The 22,426-nt window shown below is 35.3% G+C and overlaps 2 protein-coding genes across 2 annotated transcripts; both read right to left on the bottom strand.

Annotated features, from left to right (window-relative positions):
• Positions 1-3,415: 3,415 nt before the first annotated feature.
• Positions 3,416-6,911, bottom strand: si:ch211-284e20.8 (uncharacterized protein LOC563738 homolog). Its single transcript, XM_055054690.1, has 7 exons — positions 6,560-6,911; positions 6,087-6,200; positions 5,520-5,598; positions 4,779-4,945; positions 4,400-4,513; positions 4,056-4,190; positions 3,416-3,770 (listed from the first exon to the last, which is right to left on the bottom strand). Exons 1-7 carry the CDS (start codon positions 6,755-6,757, stop codon positions 3,513-3,515), a joined length of 1,065 nt encoding a protein of 354 aa, XP_054910665.1. The 5' UTR covers positions 6,758-6,911; the 3' UTR covers positions 3,416-3,512.
• A 2,592-nt stretch (positions 6,912-9,503) lies between these two features.
• Positions 9,504-13,152, bottom strand: LOC129377914 (histidine-rich glycoprotein-like). Its single transcript, XM_055058142.1, has 7 exons — positions 12,852-13,152; positions 12,530-12,643; positions 11,578-11,665; positions 11,256-11,422; positions 10,914-11,027; positions 10,700-10,783; positions 9,504-10,579 (listed from the first exon to the last, which is right to left on the bottom strand). Exons 1-7 carry the CDS (start codon positions 13,053-13,055, stop codon positions 9,668-9,670), a joined length of 1,683 nt encoding a protein of 560 aa, XP_054914117.1. The 5' UTR covers positions 13,056-13,152; the 3' UTR covers positions 9,504-9,667.
• Between the last annotated feature and the right edge of the window lie 9,274 nt (positions 13,153-22,426).

Below are 22,426 nucleotides of genomic sequence, written 5' to 3'. Positions count from 1 at the left end.
TAGAGTTTGGTAAAAGACCAAGGAGAACAACAAGAATGTTAAGGTGTTTTAAAGCAGTACTAAAATATAAAACATTTCAAACTTTTAGATATCTTAAGCAGCACTTTCAATCCAATACATTTTAAGTTACAAGAGCTGCTGCTCCATACCTATCCCTATGATGACATACTGTGTAAGGAATGCATAATAGTCAAAAAGGCATCACAGTAAGTCTGGAGGAGTAGCAGGGATCTACAACGAAGCAAGAGTAATTTGTTGATCGGGACAAGTAGTAGCCATATATACATAGTATATATACATACCTCCTGTATATGTATACATGTATAAAGTACATAGTAGCCATACATTGTCATACATAAAAAATCAGAATTTTTATTTCAAGTAAGTAATTGCGGAAAATAGAAAAAAAAAAGAAGTACTGTTTGCTCTTTACCACAAACCATGTAGGAGACATTCAACTTTTGACCCAGAGGAGCAGAATATCATAGACATGATTTTGGTTCAAAATCATGTCTATGATTATTTTATAGACCATGTATCATTTTCTTTCGATGTCACAATTACACATTATTTTTTATGTTAGTCAATCAGACTAAATCCTAGTAAAATTCAATTTGTAGCAAAACATGAGAATATAAGAAATTCAAGGGGTATCCATGCTTTTGAAAGTTACTTTACATGCAAATATGAGAAAGATATTTCAAGAAAAAAAAATCATTACATCACACTAAGTCCTTAAGCCCTGGGATCCTAACCTTTCTCTCCTTATAACAATAACAAAGGTTCGAGGCAGACAGGAACAGCTGCTGTCTCTGCATGAGCAGTTATTACAGAATAAAACCAGTAACCCTCCACAGTAACCCAATGTCTTCCTAAGACTTTCTTGAAAGAACACAGTGTAAATTATTCCTGTTCTGTTTATTGAACACATGGCCGTCTGTTGGATGTTGGCTTTTAAAAACTATTCTCGTTGTGAGCCAGCTTGTGGAGATCAGTGTGGTCTCAGCAGGGTTCCAGTAAAAATGCTGCTGGGGAAACAAACTTCACAGGGCTACAATCTGAGGAAAACAATTAGTTTATGATTCAAATCCTCAAAAGCTTTTGAAAAGACCAGACTGTATCTACATTTGTAATTCTTCACAGTATTAGATTGGATCAGAGAGCTAACCGGTCCAGAAAGAGAACCAAAACATTCCTTTTCCCACTGACCTCGGGCCAGAAGTCTGTCCTGAGTTCGCCTTTAAAAATCTTCAAAGGGAAGCATCCTGTCCTGATTTGATGCTTGAACCACTTTGGTTCAAATCGATGCTAAGTTCAAATCAATGCTGAGTTTCTGCCAATGTTTGACACTCCCAAGCACAAAATGTATTCCCACCCACCCACTGCCCCAAAATAGCCTATGTGAGAAGTGGAAAAAAAACCCTCATTTTTTATTTCATGAAAATGTACAAATAACATAAAGTGAGGCCCATGTCAGAAAATATATTGATATTTCCAATGTACAGACTCAAGTTTATACTCATTATTGAATTGACATTTTGCAAATAATTATCTTTTGCTGATTTACCAAATACTCCAGGAGTTTATAACAATTTTAAAAATTTTCGGTCAAATTGTTTTCTGTCAAATATGGGGGTCATCATTGTTTTTTTCAATAACATTAAAACAATCTGAAAGTGTTTTGCTAAACACTTTCAGCAAAATCATGCAACAATTTTGAGTTGTTTTTTCTTCATATTATTTACAAGAAGGTGTAACCAAATGATTTGTGAAAGATTAAGAAAAGGTGTGAAAATGTCAATTAAAACATATTTTCAATCATTTGATGCCTTCATGTGCCTTTAAGTATTTTATTGTTGATTCTGAGTTACAGCTGTATAAGCATTATTCTGCTTCGCTGAGGGGAAAAAAGCAACTGCTTGCATTCTCTTGCTCTTAATCAACTACAAACACATACCACTGTGTGGGAGTAACAAATTCCAGTCTGGTTTTCCAGGCATGCATACGTGTTTAGGGGTGTTTCAGCTACAGTAACAGTGGTGGTTTACAAAAAATGCGGGGACACATAACAAGATAACTAAATCCACTTTTACTTTCAGAAAAACTGAACACAAAAATGGAAGCAGCAGGATGAATAAAGAGAACAATGCACATCTTACCCTGAGGTGTTCTCACAACATGTGATAGTAGAACAATGAAAAAAGTTGCTACAGCATACAGTCGTGGATAGATTAGATAAAATCAGTCTCTAATGCCGAAGCTGCTTGATGCTCTTCTGCCACTTCCTTGGAGTCTGCTGGGCTCTGGCAGATTACAAACCCTTGAACTTGACCGACTTTTTGAAGAGTTGAGTCCCACAATCAATTCACATTCGGGGCTGATGGAGCAGTCCTAATTAAACAATATTTGATCATGCTAATGAGAGCTAAGACTGAAGACTCATTCAATTAAGAAGGTGCATAGAAAACCACCAGATTTCTCAGAAAAAGTTCCTTCCAAAAGTATTCATAGCCCTTAAAATTGTTCAACTTTTTTTCAGATTAAAAAATAAATAAAAACATTGGGAAAGTGTGACATGCCAAAGTGTTCAGTACTTCTTAGTCTATACTTTTATTGCATTTACATATATAAATTTCACATCTCCAAATACAATTGCTATTCTTTGTGCTCTCTGCCAACTTTTTTATTTCCATAGACTCAAATTGATTTCAACCTGGTTTGACAGTTTATCTTAGTTTAAGCTGGAATCAATTAAACGTTCTCTTTATTTATTTCACCCAACCGGTTACTTAATACAAAACAGACAAATTTGTTTGCTGAGACAAAGTGGGAGAAAGGGGGACACCTTGTGGACAACCGTCCAAAGCGCACAAAAAGTAAAAACATGAAATTTAAGTACAACGTGATAATAATAATAATAATAATAATAATAATAATAATAATAATAATAATAATAATAATAATAATAATAATAATAATAATAATAATAATAATAAATTCTTTAGAGAAAGGATGAGCTTAGTGACAATTAAATTTGTTAGGTCATTAATTGTCTTCTAAAAGAGATTACAATTTTTTGTCTGTCTATACTAGAGATTGTGTTCCTGGAGTTTTCTTTGTTTAAACTGCATTTGAACTGTGAAAACATACTTCAAGTATTTCACATTATCAGAAAAAAATATTCAATGTAAAACATGAGCACCTCCCAACCCCCCTTAGAACAAATGTGGATGGACGCATGGATGGATGGATGGATGGATGGATGGATGGATGGATGGATGGATGGATGGATGGATGGATGGATGGATGGATGGATGGATGGATGGATGGATGGATGGATGGTAAAACATGCTTTAATCAAAGAATTAGTGAAATGCATCATGTTACAATAATGACAAATAACTTAATACCATCCTACTTTTTAGTAACAGTTCTTTATTCCAGTTTCAAGAAATTCCATCAAAATATAAAATATGTAACATGGGAGATTAAACAAAGACGAATCCAGGTAATCAGAGAATGGGACTCTGTAAACCAAGATTGTGTCTTCTCGCACCAGGACAGGAGATAGCAGTTGGGGCTGATCTGGGAGTGGCAGGCTCAAACACAATTCTGCCAAGAAGGCCTTTTGGGTTGGAGACAGTGATGTCTGAGCCTTGTGTGACAGAATGCACATGCTCATGGTGGTGCAGGTGTGTGTGGTTGTGGTGATGTTCCTCTGGGTGCCCACTCACTGCTTTAGCATGGGCCTGCTCCTCCACAGTGGCAGCCTACAGAAAGAAGAATAAAAAAATTATGGTTTCACAATTGAACAAATATCGATGACAAATAAATAATGGACATCCTCCTTTCTGGGGTGAGAACATTTTATTAAAATTTTCTTATCCATGAAAGTTTAGGAGTGTTACTTTCTGTTACTTTCCTTTAAGTAGTAACAGAGATACTTCAAGATTTTGTAAATTTTTGGAAGTTTACAAAATGCTATGGAAAGTTTTTGAATCATTTTTTTATTCGATAGGTAATCCAATAATAATAATAATTTGATAGAAAAATACCTGTGGTTCATATATTTCACATTTCACCTCAACAGATTCTGCTTTCTGAAAGGAGCTGGCGTCTTTCCCAACAGGGTTCATGTTTTTAAACGCCTCCTCATGAGTCATGTGTGATCCAATACAGAACCCCCTGTGCTAAAAGAGAAGTTAAGAATAATTAGTATGTTATTTGTTTTTATTAATCAATTGCCTATATTCACATATTCTTACAGCGTAAGATAAATGACATTCGCGTAAGAATTTGACATTCTAAGATAAATTCTTAGAATGTCAAATTTTTGAAAATTTTGAAATTTGGAAAGGACTGAAACAGCTAAATTGCAATGTTTAAATCTGGTACTCACAGCAAACTGACAGTTCATTGGAGTGCAGTGGGTCAGCTCACTGAAATCAGTTCCTTTTGAACACTCCGTTTCCAGAACAGTGAACTCTACAAAGTAAGACGGTCCAACAACCCACTGGCAAAACACACAAAAGCATGGTACATACAGTATCAAATTGACATTCATAATATTTTTACTGACACTCATATAAAATAAAAAAAATTGGGGAATCAATTTAACAATTATATGTAATTGTTTGGCTTCCCAAAATACATTGAATTTTGAAACAATATATGATGCAAAAAGTTTTAAGGGTAAGAATATTTCTCAAAGAAACTTGGCCTGGATCTGAAGTTTGATTTATTTGTAAATTTGCCAAGGTCCACACACTTGTATTTACCTGTAAGCTGGCTTTTGTAATATTTTCCAGAGTGAAGTAGTTGACCAGATGGCTTTCCTTATTAAACTTCTGCAGAGCGAGCTTGGCTGTCTCCTTGATTACTGGTTCATTCAAGTTGTCAGCCGTAGGGCAATCCGGACACACATGCACAACAGCAGTAGCTGCAACTAAGATTAAAGGTGCAAAGTCAAAGAAACAGAAAAAGAAACCAACTGCACCACAGTGTTGTGAAGAAATTCTGTCGAACTTTGCAATTTCTGTTTGACAATTGCATACTAAATGCAATGGGTAGAAAGAAAAAAAAAGTCAATCATTCTCATGCAAAGAAGGAAAAATAAAAGCAACCCAGAAATGACCAAAAGATGCTAAAAGTAAACAGTAAAAACACTGTCTGAGGGGACGCAACATATTTTACTAAAATTATAAACTAAATAAGACAAACCAATGCAAAATAAACATTTATTACTAGTAATAATAAAGGGTAAAAATGGCAAAAGGCATGTTTCATGGTCTGTTCATTTACCTTGCTCTTCTATTTTATAACAATTTGGGGGGCAGTAGTGTGCAGGGACTCATAGAATCAAAGATAAATTTCTAGTTTGTCTTGACAAACTTGGACAATAAAACTGATTCTGATTCTTTTCATTCATTTCAATGCTCTCAATAAAATCATGGATCATAAAAGGATCACACATGTTTAGATTATTATTTTGTTCTTTTTCTTATGGTAATTTCACCCACCTTCTCGCAGGGCACAAGAGTAGCTCTCCAGTTTGACCTGAGCATCAACTCGAACAGATGCCTGACACTCTCCATATACCTGAAGGAAGCAAATATTTGTAAAAAGGTGGCTAAAGGTGACACATTCCAGAATTGTGAAACAGCTTTTAGATTAAGTAAATGAAATCATTATGGTGAAATTCTAGCAACCACAGCTGATAGTATTTTACCATAAACTAGAGATGTATTTTTTTTCTTCTTACAGCACATTTTTTTGTATTTGTTCTTTATTAAGGCAGTTTTAGGGTTAAGTAGTATCAGATTGACCAAAATAATAGAAAAAATACATTTAACATAGCTTAATTTTAATTTTATTTTTAAGTATAACAATTGGAAAAAATCCCCACATTTTTGAATGGCTACATTGCCTTGCAATCACTAAGAGCTAACAGAAAATAAATAGAATTTGAAGACAAATAGTAATGAGCACATTAAAAAAAATCAAAACACAACTGTGTTGGATATTTATTTTAATGTGTGTAAGCTGTATATTTACTGAAGTATAACACAAAACAGTTTTGGACTTACAGGGATATCTCCAAGACCTCTGGCTTCACATTGTTTCCATGGTTTTCTGCTGATACTGTGGCACTTGGTCTCCAGCACATCGATAGTCAAGTTGTAAACTGAACCACTCTTCTCCTGAGAACAACAATAAGATGTGTATTCTACAATTAAAAAACAAAAATGAGAGAAAGAAGGACAGAGAGAAGAAAGGGGAGAGACCAAGAGCAGATGACTTCATCAAGGACTACCCTTTGGGCTTCCTGTACACTAGTGACAATCCATTAGGAGCGTGGTTAATTAAGAGATATTGCAGATTACAAGGGCAGCCAGACTAAAACTGTGAATAGTGCCATTCAAATCTCTGTGTATATTTTCTTCTGCAAGATTCTTTCTTCAATAACCCAAAATGTTGTCAAAATGCTAACACAGTTGAAAATCGAGACCCCATCTACTAATCATTAATTATGTACATGCATGAATATTTTCACCCTAACCTGATTTGATGTGCTGGAGAGATCGTAGAGTCTGTTGAGAGTTAGGATGTATCCATCAGTCCTGTCCTGGTTGATCTGCTGCAGGGCCTCTTCTGCCATTCTCTCAACATCAGGGCTGTTGCAGCCTTGTGACTCGACTGTGGCTTTCCCATTATGGAAAAGTAATGCCAGTAACAGAACTAGAAAGGATACACTCATGTTCTTCTACACATACACAGACTCTCTCTCACACACACAGGAGCAAACATACAATTGGAAAAAAAAAAAATCTAGCTTTCACAGACTGTTCTGACAGATACAAGAAGGTAAATGCTAGACTTTCACCCTTCCCGCAACGGATGAGCAAACAACTGATTGCATCTATTGCATGAAAGGCCAATGCCTGACTGACTGAGCGGTCATAGTTCACTCTGTCATTAAAATAATTGTCAAGTACATTACCTCCTTTAATTTTGTTACCTGATTCTGATTTACAAATGATATTTCTCCATAAACTAAAGAAAGAATGATATAATTTAAAGTTTAGAAAGTTTGTCTCTTCCTTGATGCTTTCACTACAAAACAATGTTTTGGAGCTTGATCAGAGAGTGGAGTAAATTTTTCCCACAATATGATTATGTCTCAGTTTTCTCACAAAAAGTTGAAAAATGGCCTTGGTATTTTAGTGAAAAAGGTCTAATTACCAATTGTGATATCAAATAGTTATTTCTTGAAATCACCTTCTTATTGAGGTGAACAGCAAAGCTAAAGTCATCAGTTGTCTATTCAGTCCAACTCAAAAAGTGCAAATTGTATTTTAATTGTATTTTACTTGTACAATCGTCTTACAAGGATCACATCAGGAGCAATCAATTAGAGCAGAGTTGCAATCAAGCTGAGAAAATTTTTGAGAACTGACACGTCTGTTTTAAACCAGGGGTCTTAAACTCTAGTTCTCAAGATCTCCTGTCCTGCAGGTTTTAGACTGAATCAGAATTCTTATTTTTAGGAAAATATTGGTGTTTTTCGTTTAATTTCTCTCAGAAGTTTGTATATATTAAAGTGTCCTTAAACTTTCTTTCTGAGGTTTATTTTTTAAGCCAGGGAAATTCTACTCCAGTTGTCAAAGGCCTGCAATTTTTAGATGTGTCTATTGTTCAACAGAGCAGGGTCAAAGGGGCAGTTCTGTTGAACTTTTGATGCAATCTGTTTTGTGGATTAAAACTTTATTATGATTGTTTTTGAACAGCTTATCAAACCTTTAACTTGAAATTACTCAATAAGTCAGTCTAGGAAAAACGTTGTTTTTAAATTTTGCAACAGACGAGGCCCACTGATAACGGCTGTTTGCTTTGTCTGAAAATCTGATTGCATCAGTAAAAGTTCACAAAGACAAAGATATAAAGACTTTTTTTTTTCAGTTTTAGCAACCGAGAGCAGATGTTCTGTCTGAAGTTGAAAAAATTAGAAATTCTCCTGTTTTGGATGTTTGTAGCTATATATACAAGGTAATTCCTTTGTGGATTTACCTTATATATATATATATATATATATATATATATATATATATATATATATATATATATATATATATATATATATATATATATATATATATATATATATATATATATATATATATATATATATAGATCTATATATATAGATCTATATCTATATATAGATCTATATATAGATCTATATATATATATAGATATATATATAGATATAGATCTATATATAGATCTATATCTATATATAGATCTATATATAGATATAGATCTATATATAGATCTATATATAGATCTAGATCTATATATAGATCTAGATCTATATATATAGACATAGATATAGATATATACATATATATATCTATATCTATGTCTATATATATATATATGCATACAAGGTAATATATACATATATAGTTTGTATTAATTGCATTAATTGCATACTCAGGAAGAACAAACAAACAAATCAATTTCAATATGATTACAATGAAATGTTTGCAGAAACATGTTTCTGTCAAGGTTTGTCTCCTTGTGTGTTGTTCATTTTTGCATCCACTAGATGGTGGCAGGAAGCATAGAGGGGACCTATGTGCTCACCAACTGCTAAGAGCTGGCTGCCATCCCTCCTTTGCCATATTAGAAATTAAGCCCAGTTGATGTACTTCACAATTTGTGGCAGTATCCACCTGAAAGTTGTCTGTGATTAGCCATAACAGAAAAGGAGAAAAAGAAGAAGGCTCTGATGCCTGAGCGTTATCTTTCTTCAGGATTGCTATGCTCATTTGGTCACCCCATCTGACGAATTCTGGATTCCCTTGATCAAGACCTCATCTGTACCAAAAATGTTGGAACCCATCTCTGTGTCTGGCAACTTTTACTCTCCATCATCCTCCTGAGTGCTTAACCTGCCTGTCTTCCCACAAACACTGCTTTCTGTCTTGTCATCTGTCTGGCTCAAGAATCATCTGTCAATGTCAATACACAAGAAAAAACAACACCTTCCACTCACTTGTCCCTGGCAGCTCCACCTACAACGACTCAAAGTAAGCTTGTTTCATATTTTATCATGCATTTCAAGTCAATTCCGATCTAACCTCTCATGTCTCAACAGTGTTCTCTTTTGCGACTTTCAGTTCCTTCCAGAACAGCCTAAGATTCATTATTAATATTCTTGTAATAAAATCTTTAGGGGTCAGAAGGTTACATACTAACATGACAGTTTGATATATACTTTCGAGAATTTGGGTGCAAAGGTATTTTGGGTGCAAAGGTATTTCAGATCTAGAATATTTCAGAATATTCTAGATCTGAAATACCTTTGCAATTCAGAGTTTAAATGTTTAAATACATTTAGACACAGCCAGCTGTACTGTTGCCCTTTTAACCAATGACTTATTTACAGCTTTTAATCTTTTGATGTTCAGAAGCATTTTAATGGCACACATTAAAAGGAGTTTAATTTTGTACACTTTGTCTTTATTGAATGTTCAAAATAGCTGGCATTTCACAAGTTAGGTATTCAACAATAACCAGGAAAAGTAGGTGTTACAATACTTAAACAATTAGAATCTGAATTCTCTCAGAAGTTTTGCTCTCTTTCAAAAGCAATTAAGTTCCATCATGCAACAGGCTGGAACAAGGGATCCTCCTTAAAGAGTTTGTTCACTAGACCGGCTCCTTCTGCTGGATTGGCACACTCTGCTGAGCGAGAAGTAGGGAAAGGTAGGATGGTTGGTTCAGTCTGTCCTGGAATACTGGGGTCAGGTTTAAGGGGCAGAGTGACTCCAGCTCCAGGCCCACCTGCGGGAACGTCAGGGAAGGAAGGCAGGATCATCGGTTGGTCAATGGCAGGCAGAGTCCTTATCAAGCCCTCTGGTTCATCATGTTGTTCAGCCTCATGCTCATGCAAGTGATGATGGTGGTGATGTTCATGCTCATGCAGGTGGGCATGCTTATGTTCATGGTCCAAAGCAAGCTCATGGTCATGGTCATGGGTGTGTGTGCCCTCAGGATGGGTGTAGTTATGGTGCTGATTGGGAAAGCCACCAGGGTAGTGACGTGCCTTGGCATGATAGGCATGAACGTGATCATGATCGCTGTCAAGTCCATGGTCATGTGAGTGGGCATGCCCATGCCTGTAGGCGCTGCCTGGTTTGTGATCATGTGTGTGGTGATGTTTGCTGTCTTTAGGATGTGGGACATCATGGTGAGAGTGATCCTTGGTGTGGTCATGGATGTGATCGTGTTCACTTAAATTTGAATGACCTTTGCCATGTTCGTGGCCCCGCCATTGTCCCCGGGCGTGACCGTGTCCATGTCCCCTGCCTTGACCATGGTCATGGCCCTGATCGTGTTCATGACTCCCGTTACGATGACCGTGTGCGTGTCCATGCCCACGTCCATGCGAATGACCTTTGCCACGCTCTTTGTCATCGTCATGGCCCCTCCCATGTTGATGTGTATGTGTGTCATTGTGGGGGTGGTCAGTTGCATCACCCAGCAGATGTTGTATTTTTTCTCTTTCAGCAGCCTGTCAAAAATCAAGAAAATATAGATTTGTATCATGTGGAACATTAGAGCAACACATTCAAAGCTCGTATAAATATTAGACCAATGAAAGCCCTTTTAAAATACAGAAAATGTAGTTTACCTCTTGCTCATAGATTTCACACTCTACCCTAATGTCTTCACCAACTGGGGTATTCATGAGAGATGCCTTACAGAAACCCTTGTGCTGAGAACAGAAGCATATTTTAAATGTAGCATTCCACTCCATTCAGGTCACATGGTGAAAGCACATGTAAAATGACCAATACAGATTTATGACCACATAAATTTTAAGGAACTATTTTGATATGACTTACTGAGAATTCACATGTCATGATAGGACACTTTTCACCTGCTGGTGACTGTTTATACTTTCCACAAACAGTCTCCTGAATAGTGTACTCCACATTGTAATACATGTCCATTGCCATCTGGAGACAAGTGGAAGAAAAGAGAAAAGGTTTGTATTTGAAATAGGATACAGTAATAGAAAATATATATAATCAGGAGATTTTCATAGACTGTTCAATTGATGTAACTTGTCAGATTTTCAACTAAAGGCATCTTTTACCTTGGTTTAACTAGAATACACAATAAGATGGGATAAAATAGTATACAATGCAATGTTTGTTTGGTATTATTAATTTTTTTTTACTTACGCCGGCAGAAGCGCGTAAGATTTTGAGCAGAGCAAAATGATTATTCAGTCCACTTTCATTGTTGAACTTTTCCAATGATTGAGACACGGTCCTCTGGACCTGTTCGTTGTCAAAGCTGATGAAAGTTGAACAGTCGGGGCAAATCGCTGTCACCCTGGCTGCAGGAACTGAGTAAATATAAAACGTCCTTTTAGTGATAGGATATTGTAATAATGTGTTGCGTTTGCTAGCCTCACAAAGTTCTCTTTCATAAAAAATCTTAACTTTTAGCACAAAACCACACACACTCAACAATATTTAATAATTTTTTTTTTTTTCTTACCTGGCCTAATAACACAGTTGTATTTGTAGAGACGAACCACTCTGTGTGGCTTGTTGATGTAGATAGCAGCCTTGCATTGTCCATAAATCTGCAAAAACACAGTAATGTATATATACAGGATAGGTCCTATATTTGTTTGGATTGTTTTTTTTTGTCCCAAACATATTTTTCTGTACTCCAGTAGAGTAGTAGTTGAGTCAAAGTAGAAAACAGAAAATACCTTGTGAAGTTTTGTTTTAATATAGCTGTTTTTATTTTTGCTTGCAGGCATGCATTTTCATCCTCAACAGCAGTGCTGTTGCTTTAAAGATGGATAGTGGAAGGAGTAGTTGTGTAGGAATTATCTTAATTTGTGGAAATTTGAGCTAAATGAGCAGAAGGATGTCAAACCTAACTTAATGTAGGTGCAATGAAACAATTGCACCTAGATTGTTGTTCATGTTGTTCATTTTGTTGTTCATGTTGTTCATTTCTTGGGAATAAGTTAGATGTGTTACGTTAAATACAATATAGCAGATCAATAATACAAATTGATTGAGAAGTTCTGCATATGCATCTGAATTAATGGGGTATAAATTAGCTGAAGTACAACTGTGGTTATGATCTAAGAAACGCTGTTTTTCTTTCTTTATCTGCAAATCTGATGAAACCCAGCACACATCTTGTTAGATTAGAGTTTTAAAATATGAATTTGGAAATGCTTGTTTTACTTCCCCACAGGCAGAGAAGTATAGATTATTAAATTTTATGCCTGTTTTGTCTTTGTACTTTATAATAATTCACTGAGCTGCCATTAAATTGCATCAGTTCCACCTTAAACAGATGATGTAAAGGGATCCTGCTTCTGCTGACACCAAAAGTTATCTATGAATGAATAACTGATAAAGAACAAGTTGCAGGACAGAATTTACTTGTTTGTTTATGTGTTAAGAGTAAAGATTTGAGTTCTCACTGGCATCTCAGTTTCGGAACGAGCCTCGCATTTCTTCCAGTCCCTCCTACTGAGAACACTGCAGTTGGTCTCCACTACATCCAACTTTAGATAATAAACTACTCCGTTTTCTCCCTGTAACACACAAATAACAATTATTATGTATGATTTCAACACAGTGTTAAAATGAATAAAGCACTAGTAATGTGTGATTTGTCATATCTTCAAAGTTTTATCTTTGAATCAATGTAAAAAAAAAAAAGAAAGAAAGAAAGAAACTCAGAGTGCATTATGTCTCAGACCAATAAATAATCATCAGTGGGGCTCAATTGGTTTTACTTACATGTCTATCCAGGTGGACATTGGAAAGCCGGTGCAGGCTGAAGACGTAGCCATCCACTCGGTCAAGGTTGATCTTGCTGAGAGCTAAATGAGCAGCGCTCACAGCTGATGGATCTTCACAAGAACCTGGCTGGATGCCACCCTGCTCAACTGGTGCGCTGTAGACGCTCCCCACTACCAGCAGGAACAGGACACAGGTCTTCATCACGAAGCCCTGTCTTGACTCTATCTCTGTCAAACTTACTATGTCTCTTTCCCACACACCAACCACACAGAGGAGAGATGCCAGGAGAGAAGAAAATGATGACCCTTTATATTCTTGCTCTGACTATCATACCCACTCACAAAACCCTTGTATACCCTTTAACCTAGAGTCAACACAACCCTTGACCTCTGTTTCGTTCCTAAACAGATTGTCACAGCTAAGACTTTGCTCCTGTCTCTCCACCAACCAATCAGCTCGAGTACAGACTTGCACAATGGAGTTCATCAGCCCTCTCTCCTCTTTAGGATCAATATGGTCGGTAGGTTGAGAGACCTTTGGTTGATTGGTGGAAGTTACATGATCTCCTCTTGGCACAGACATTTAGTTTAATCAAAGGCAAGGCTGATCCCAAAGTACTAAAAACTAACATTTGTAGAAAGTCTTTAAAGCTCAGGTCAAAATTCAAAGAGAAGCAAATTGAAGTCTATGAAAGTGATAATTGGTACTCAGCAGGAACAGGAGACCATTTTAGTTTGTCAGATCATCAAAGTTTCATTTATTCCTTGCTGATTATCATCTGAATTTGGAAAACAAGTTTAGTAATTATTTTCAAACTTTGCAGAGACATCTTTGACCTTTGTCCAAATAAACAAGACAGAAAACCATGCACCTGAAAGTCAATATTTATGTGCTAAAGGACACCCATGTAACAAATTGGTCATAAAGACCTGTTTATATAAATTTTTGAATGGCTCAATGTTGACTGATTGACTGGTAAAGATAAACCTCTGAAAGCTAATAGCCTATGTACATTCCTCCATCATCTAAATGATAGAATAATAGAACATCCTTATGGCACTATACTTTTTTTATCTGTTCACAAAATTATATTACCGTAGATATATTTGTTATTGAGTCAAAATTTTCATTGGATAAATGCTAAAAATATAATTTCACTTTATTTATTTAGCAAATCTGCCTTTTAACTTGGAGCAAAGATTAAGAAGGTGCAAATTTCAGCTTTTCCAAATTGTATTAAATCAATATTTTTAATTAAACTTCTGACACACTCACATACTCCATTATGAAAATTTAGAAAAAAGTTTTTGAGATTTTTGCTAATTTATTAAAAATAGAAAATCAAGAAATCAAATCTAAGTATTCCCAACAGTTGACATGGAGATCAAAATTTAGCTTCCACTGATCATCCTTGAGATGTTTCTACAGCTTAAATCAAGACCACTTGTGGTAATTTCAGTTGACTGGACTTGATTTGCGAAGGCTCACACCTCTCTATAGATGGTCCCGCAGAAGAGAGAGCATGTCAGGTTGCAAACATGAGGCATGAAATCCAAAATTGTCTGTAGAGCTCAAAACATGATTCTCTTGAGGCACAACACCAGGACAATGATTAAAATCTTTAGTGTGAATGACAGGCATCATGTTTGATGGAAACAAGGCATTGCTCATCACCAGATGAAATAGCATCCGTAGAATGAAGCAAGGCAATGACCCAAATCACAGAGGCCTCTCAAAGGAGTGGCTTCAGAATTACCTGGATTGGCCAAGTAGGAATCCATATTATAATTCGACTGAACATTTCTGGAGAGATCTGGCTGTGTACAGATGTCTACATGGAACCTGATGGAGAAATACTGCGATGAAGAATAGGCCAAATTGCCTTGAGATAGGTGAGCTAAGTTTGTAGCATAATTTTCAAAATGACTGGAGGCTGAAATTACTGAAGGCTGTAAATACTTATGTAAATGTGAGTTAGTGTTTTTATATTTTTAATAAATAAGCAAAAATCTCAAACTTTTTTCCAGATTGTCATACAATTTTGTGAAAAGATTTGTGTGTAGAATTTTGAGGAAATATTCATTTATACAATTTGGAAAGGCTGTAAAATAACCCAATGAGGGAAAAGAGAAGTGCTGTGAATACTTCCTGAACGCACTGTAGAAGTTCAAATAAAATTGGAAAAAAAAAAATCAACATGCACTTTTATAACTGTGAAGACATTGAGTGCAACCAATGTCCAGACTCAGAGACCTGGTGTCCTTATCTGTAAATCTTTCCCACATTTTTGCAGCTGTCTTTTTTGTGTTTGTCAGTGTTTTTGCTCTCAGGTTAATGTTCATTGGAAAAGATACTAAATAAAACTTCTGCAGAATATTTTTATTCGTCTTATACATAAATTAGAACCTCTTAGTTTGTTTGTGGTAATTTCTGTTCATGGACACACAAAAACAAATTTTAAATGTTGTACATTTTTGTTGCTTAATAACTAGAAAAAGAGAAGAGAACAAAGGATCCCAACTTTGCTAACCTTATCTGTAAAACGGTTGCTGTTTGTACGAGATTGAAATCACAAACTTTGAGATAAAAACTGTTCAGAGTTAGACTTTGCTCTTTTCACTGATCATTCCGTTTTTCCTCCCTCCTACATCGTTCTATTGCTTAATTTAAGCCTGTGGTTGTTTGTCTGTTTTGTTTTCATAATTCCACCAACTTCATCCTGGGCCTCTGCAAAAACACAGCTCCATAAAAGAGCTGGAGGTCATTTTCATCATGTGTTAGTTTCCTTCATTGATCCTGCTTCAAGTCCATTCAGAACCAAATTAACACAAGGTAGTGCTAATTTTAAAGTATTCTGAACAAAATCAAATAACTCCTTTTTCTTTCCTTTGCCTCTTGTCATGTGATGTTGGTCATTGGACTGCAAATTACTTGCCCTCTGCTTGTATTTTTCATAACCCCAACTCAAAAAATATACAACATAGATCACCTTGTTCCTTGCTTCTGTCTATTCGTCGATCTGTCCATCCATCCTTCCATCCACAACACTGCTTTTGTGAATGGATAGATAATTTTCTGAAACTTTTCCAGAGAAGTATTACATCTGAGCATTTCCATGGTGTACTTACATAATTGTATAAACAGATGAACATTGCACCCTGTCCAAACATCTGTTGCTTGCTATAGTATCATAAAGATACAAAATGAATTATTTTTGCTTGAACGGTTTTCAGAACTTCCTCCACATAAGCTATTTGAAATTTACAAAACAAATACATCATTTGTTTTTGCCGAACAGCTTAAAAGCATCATAGTCAAAGTAAACATCTCAATTTAACAAAACTAATGTGAAAATATGGGTTTTTTTGTCATATTATACAGATATAACTTTAGTTTCAAAAGATTTATTTCAAACACAAGATGGTGCTGGAGTCTAAGTCCCTGTGAGACATGCATTCAACATGTTGCTGACAGATTTAAATCAGTGTTGGGGTGAAAAATTATACACTTATTTAGGTCTACAATTAAAACACACTGAGCAACATTCACTCCAGAAAAACAACAAGTAATAGTTTCTGTTCTACTCATCAGAGACCAATGGTCATCTCAGGAGAACACTACACCTAAATTTTCCCCACTGAAAATGGTGATTAGGATTGTTTGAGATGACACCAGTCAGCATATGTGGAACACATAGAGCATTCAAAATAGAGCTAGCATTGGCAGTCAGCGGCGATTTGCAAAAAAGGTCTGTATGTGTTGAAACCAGAAATAATGATGAGTTCAGGGGCAGATGAAGAACAACTGTGGCTCTTGGCACAAAGTCGTGACTGTGAAACAGTTTAGCTCATCTGAGTTTCAGCTCTTGATGCTTGCACAGGGAGTATATAATAACCCTCTCACTGTGCCCAAGACCTGGAAAGTTTCAGGCAAATTCTCTGCCGTTTATACATCACACATTTGGTTTTTATTGCTTTGTATTCAATTTAAAAGCTTGAAACCCTTTCAACAAATATGAGCGGTAATGTGCGAGGGAACACATACATATAGGGGATTGTTCCTTAACCCATAGGTCAGATATTTAAATAAAGACTAATTCTTGCCTTTTTATAATGAGACCTCCAAAAATATTTACAGTATTACTGATTGTGAAATGACAGCATGGCAATCTGAGAACTTCAATCACTTCAGCAAGACTCCTTATAAAGACATTGAGATGCTATCTCAAAACCTTTAGACTCCAGTTCTTGCCGACAAAGTCTATCGAGAGTTTGCTCTTGGAAAAGAAATAATCAAATTATATCCTTGAGACATATAAAAATAAGTAAATGTAATTTAGAAACTAGTGGTTTCCATTCTATAAAAACGGAAAAATCCAAATATATAGTTAGAACATTAAAAAGCTATTTTTAGAGAAGCAAAGAACAGAGTCTCACAACAGATGGTATTGTTCCTCTAGGCCGATTGATCAGCAATGAGACAATCAGTCCGGGGTCAGAATAGCTGACAAAAACTCAAATTTTTGCTAATTCCAGATATAAATATAGGCTTTTTATTTTGTTTATTTAGAATCCAACTATACAAATACAGCAACTGTGATTGTTTTTTCTTTCTTTGCAACGCTGCAATACTTCTAAAAGCCTTGGTACCAGGCTGGTTAAGGTCACATTTGTCTGACAGATTCTAATCTGCTCATATCAATGCTATTTTTTCTATCAAGCTTACCTCATAGTTTTGGAGTACATGAGGGGCTTGAGAAAAGTTCAGTTCAAGCCAATGTCACATATACCTTTGGCAGATTTTGTTGTGCAGTTTTCAAATCAACCATATCAACCAACAGTTTCTGACCTCAAATAATTCACATAATTCTCAATAGATTAAAAAAAAAAACAAAAGGGGCAAAAATATAAAAATACAATTTTATTTATATTTATTCTGAACTGCACATTAAGAATTATTGAAACCCCTCTTGACAAAAAAATGCAACCCCCTCCATCACCTCCTGATCCCACTTAGATAGATGGATGGATGGATGGATGGATGATTTTAACTGTACCATACTATGAGTAGGAGTAAATTGGTCTGTATGCATGAATTTAAAATGCACCAGATTGATATCAATGAAATTGGAAATCACCACAACTATCTTGAAAAATGCGTTGGGATTAGCTTTATTTGGAATTGGAGGTTTATATTAAATTAAGAAAAACTAAAATTATTTTTAAAAGCCTATAACTACTGTTTGGCTTCTTTAAAGAAGCCAAAAAATATGTCAGATTTTTATAACAGCTGAAGTTAGTTATGCTTAACTTATTCTATAAAATGACATGACACCATGTGCTCAGTCAATAGTTGTTAACATATAACTTAAACACTCTTTTCAGTTGCAATGCAAATTTAAATATATATCTACTGCTTTAGAGCACAGTATTTTTTGAAATAGCTACTGTGGTCTGTTAAAGGCAGGTACAAACAAATAAAAATTTCTAGTTGAGCAACATTGCTGACAATATTTTTGAACAATTCTTATCTTCATACTGAACTTTGTATTTTGGGCATAGTTAAGAAAACTTCAAAGGGTTAGAAGATACAGATAAGTATATGCAACACAAGTATTATATATCATGGCACACATTTATTTGAAGAAAGTCCATTGGTTCACAAAAACAGCTAAAATTGAAGAACCACAAGGTACAGGATTGGATGACGTCTCTTTTGTTTGCTATTGCTCCTTCGTAATGTCCCTTTGGGATCTGGTGTGCTTGGTGCTGGTGGACGCAGCCTGTCCCCCAAAGGAGACATAGCACAGGTCATTGAATGTTCTCTCTGTGTCACTAAAATATCACTGAATCCCAAACAGCTCTTATGAAGGTTATTTAAAGTATCTAGACTCAAACAGAATTTATCCATGTGAGTGTAATCAATTTCATTAGCCTGGTGACGCACTGTAACCGTAGCCCTGAGCATAATGTGATTATCTCCCATGAGACCTTAATAGAAGAAAATCTGCCATAAACAGTGTATAATGTGCAGTCTACATGTGCTTCAGATCTCTTCCACATGTGGTAATTAACTGAAGCGATGTTTACCAATAGCTGTTGCTTACCATCAAATGTACAGGTTAGTAGTAAATAAAAAAAGTAAAGCAACTTTTAGTCTTGAAGTTAGACATGCTATTTAAAAGCAAAAATGTTTTATTATTTAATACCCTGGCAACTTTGTGTATCTTTCTTTTGTTTTTAATTATGTTTATCTAAACACAGCTTTTTGTACACCTAAATTGTAGCATGTATAATGCTACTAATCCAGGAGCCACAGATTTTTTTGGGTTATGTTTAAAATTTCGCACTTGCTAGACTTTTTGTTTATTTGAATTGGATTTTAGGACTTTCATCTGAAACACTTCTTTGTTATGTCAACAGTTGAATCTAAAATGATTGATTTCTTAAAAGAAACATGTCTTTTTTTAAATTCATACTCATGAGATGTGCATCACAATTCACACTTACTAAATATGAAGCTAGTTAAAGTATTTCTTTGATCATCTGCACTGTTTTGCAGTGGTATTCACCTTGTCTCCTCTGAGCACCTTTAAAGATTTTGGAGAAATTCATGTGTTAATGGAAAAAAGGGAAGTAGATTTTGTTCAATGGGGTTTAACATAGATTAATCATAAAGAAATTGAAATATTTTGAAATTATTTTGTCACATTTGGAACTGTTTACACAATTATGTTTTTCGATATTATCTGTTAAGATTATGGGAGGGCTTTTCTTCCAGTTCATAATTATGTATTTCTTTTGTAGCTCTAATTTATACAATTTCCATACATGATACTTACATTTGGGGATTAAACATAATATGAAAGCCAGTTAATAGGATTCGTTTGTGAATCATTTTTACAAAGAATAAACCCAAGATTTCTTTCATTTTAAAATGTTTAAAATTACTTTTTCTGGGTCAAAGTTTTGCGTTGCAAATTACACTGTGACATAACATGTTCTCATCCAGGTCATTAAATGTAGATATTTAACAAGTGTTCAGAGGAAAATGGGTTGAAATAGCTTTTTTCCATTACAACAAAAGAGAGCCAACATCATCACTGCGACTTAATGTTCCAAATTACACACCTCATGACAGGCTAATGGGGGAGTTTGTGTGACTATTTAGTTGATTGCAAATGGACAGACACACACAGAAACACTTTACCTTCAGGGACATACGTAGGACCAGAGAAGGAGCTTAAATGGCAATATGCTTGAGAAAAAAAAAAATAACCCAAAACAAAAGTGCATTAGATTTTTCAAAAATTAGCACTTATTAATAATCACAACTTCAATAAAAGTTTGAAATATTAACTTTTTCTGAGATTTACAATAGGTCAATGATGTTTGTGACAGCTGCAAAATGAGGTTTCTGTCACTGAAATTACCAAGCTATTCCCTGACGTCAAAGTTACTTTGATTCAAAATCTTAACGTTAGCCATGTGAGTTACTCCCGTCACTGTTCCTTCCTGTCCCAACTTGTTTGCTTGTTTTTAACCTGGAGATTTATCTTCTGCTAGTTTGACCTTCTCTTTAGCCTGAAGACTTTTGAGACAACATAACCACTATACCAGAGTCATAAATAAAGACAACTCTATTTTTTGGTGTTCATTGTTTTGCTTTGAAATATTTTCAGGAGTGTTCCCAGGCTTCTTATGTTGTTTACACCACAATATTGTGTCTGTTTCCAATTAATAAGTTTGCACGGAAAAATATAATCAGACATATTTGTAAGATTGTTTGGCCTCTTATCCCAAGAAAAACACTTTGTTTTCATCATCTGGTTTCTATTATAATTCAATTATAAACTCTTTTTGCAATCTGAGGAGTAGTAGCTTTTCTTAAATCCTGAATGTTTGCTTCTGAAATACTCCTAATTTTGTGCAAACTCGTTTTATCTCTGTTCAATTATAGAACCTTCACACTGGTTTTAAAATGTAATAGATTTAGCTGTTTGTTATTATTACAACCCCTTTTCCCTGTCAACAAAATATTTTTGACACCCATTACAAAACAAATTCCTCCAGTAATATCATATCCAACAAAGAAAGTATATTTCAGATTGCTTAGAAATAGCTTTGTCCACAAGATTTGATAGTAAAAAAGCCTCATTAAAAATGTGAAAGCTTGCAGACTTGTCCCCATATGATACATATCTGAATTCATCACCATATATCTTATAAACAATGTGTGCATATGGTTTTGGGAATGAGATAAAATTATCTTTGAGGCACTTAGTTTCTTTACAAACACCAGCAATTACACATAAGGGTTCCAGGCAATTTTGAGGCTTTTTAAAACATTTCCAAATACAGAAACATGTACTTACAAATAACACCAATTAAGATTGGTCACTAAAACCATTTGAGATCAAAGCCGTGAATGCAGGCCATTCCAGTAGCAGCATTTTTTGATAACTGAACCTACATGCTGTTCCTCACGTAGCCTCATCAGAGCTTATTATGAATGGACATGAATGACTTACTGACAGAGCCAGTGAATAATCACCGCAGCCGCTCGGTGTGCAAGCACAGTGAGTTCAATGCCACAGGTCATTTAGCCGAGCCTCTAAAACTGTACCCCGTTGTTTGTGTTTGATATGCCTTTCACAGCTGAAAGGACAGAATGTACCTTTCTAATCAGCAGCTGTGTTTCTCTTTTCTCAAAAAAAGAGAAAAATCCGTTCTCACTGTGTTTTGATATATTCTACAGCTCCACCCACATGTATGTTAAAGAATAGTGCTGTAAAACTACTCCTAAAAGCAATCCTTTGCACCAGAAAGCACCTATGCTTAGGGCACCAAAAATGCAATGACCCTGTTAGTACAGGTTACATGCCAAATTTTTAAAGATAAAAATAAAACACAGATATTAGAGAGTAGCATATTGTACCAATATACTGGAAGTGACTTGCATATTAGGGGTTAATGCACTAAGGCATCTGCAAGGGATAAATGTTAGCATACCTGAGTTTCAAAGTGAATTAGAGTTTAAAACTAGATTGAAAGGCAGAACTGCTCCTAAAGTCGTGGCCCATTGCCTTGATACACTCTGATCACACCAAGGCACAATTTGGATGGAAAACTGACAATATTTATTTCAGCTACAGACAACTTCTTGTCATTCTCACAAGTTGGCAAGATTAGATGTTAGGTAGCCTAAGGCTATCTCAATTTTGCAGCATCAGAACTCTGCAGTCTTTAAATGTCTCTCTTGTTTGATCATTTTGGCCATGTGCTCCTTTTAGTATCGACTTTTTTTCTTGAGACTGAAATAAACAGGTTCATCTGTTTACAATGCAGTGTTTTTCTGTGTGTTTTCAACAGTGTGAAAATTTTAGTTCCAACTTGTTTCATCTGACAGTTCAGACAAAGACAACAACAAATAATTATCCTGTGGCCATTTCATTCTTTTTACTTCCATTTAAATTTGTAAAATAGGAAGACGTATAATTCTGTGATGTCAGGATGGATGTATTATGAAAGAGGATAATAAAGTGCATCATGCTCTGACGCATCTTTCATGTG

The sequence above is a fragment of the Poeciliopsis prolifica genome, unplaced genomic scaffold, assembly GCF_027474105.1.
Source record: "Poeciliopsis prolifica strain line A6 unplaced genomic scaffold, Auburn_PproV2 SCAFFOLD002, whole genome shotgun sequence".
Lineage (NCBI taxonomy): Eukaryota > Metazoa > Chordata > Actinopteri > Cyprinodontiformes > Poeciliidae > Poeciliopsis > Poeciliopsis prolifica.
Note: the sequence above shows the minus strand (reverse complement) of the source record. Positions and strands in the feature narration are given on the sequence as shown.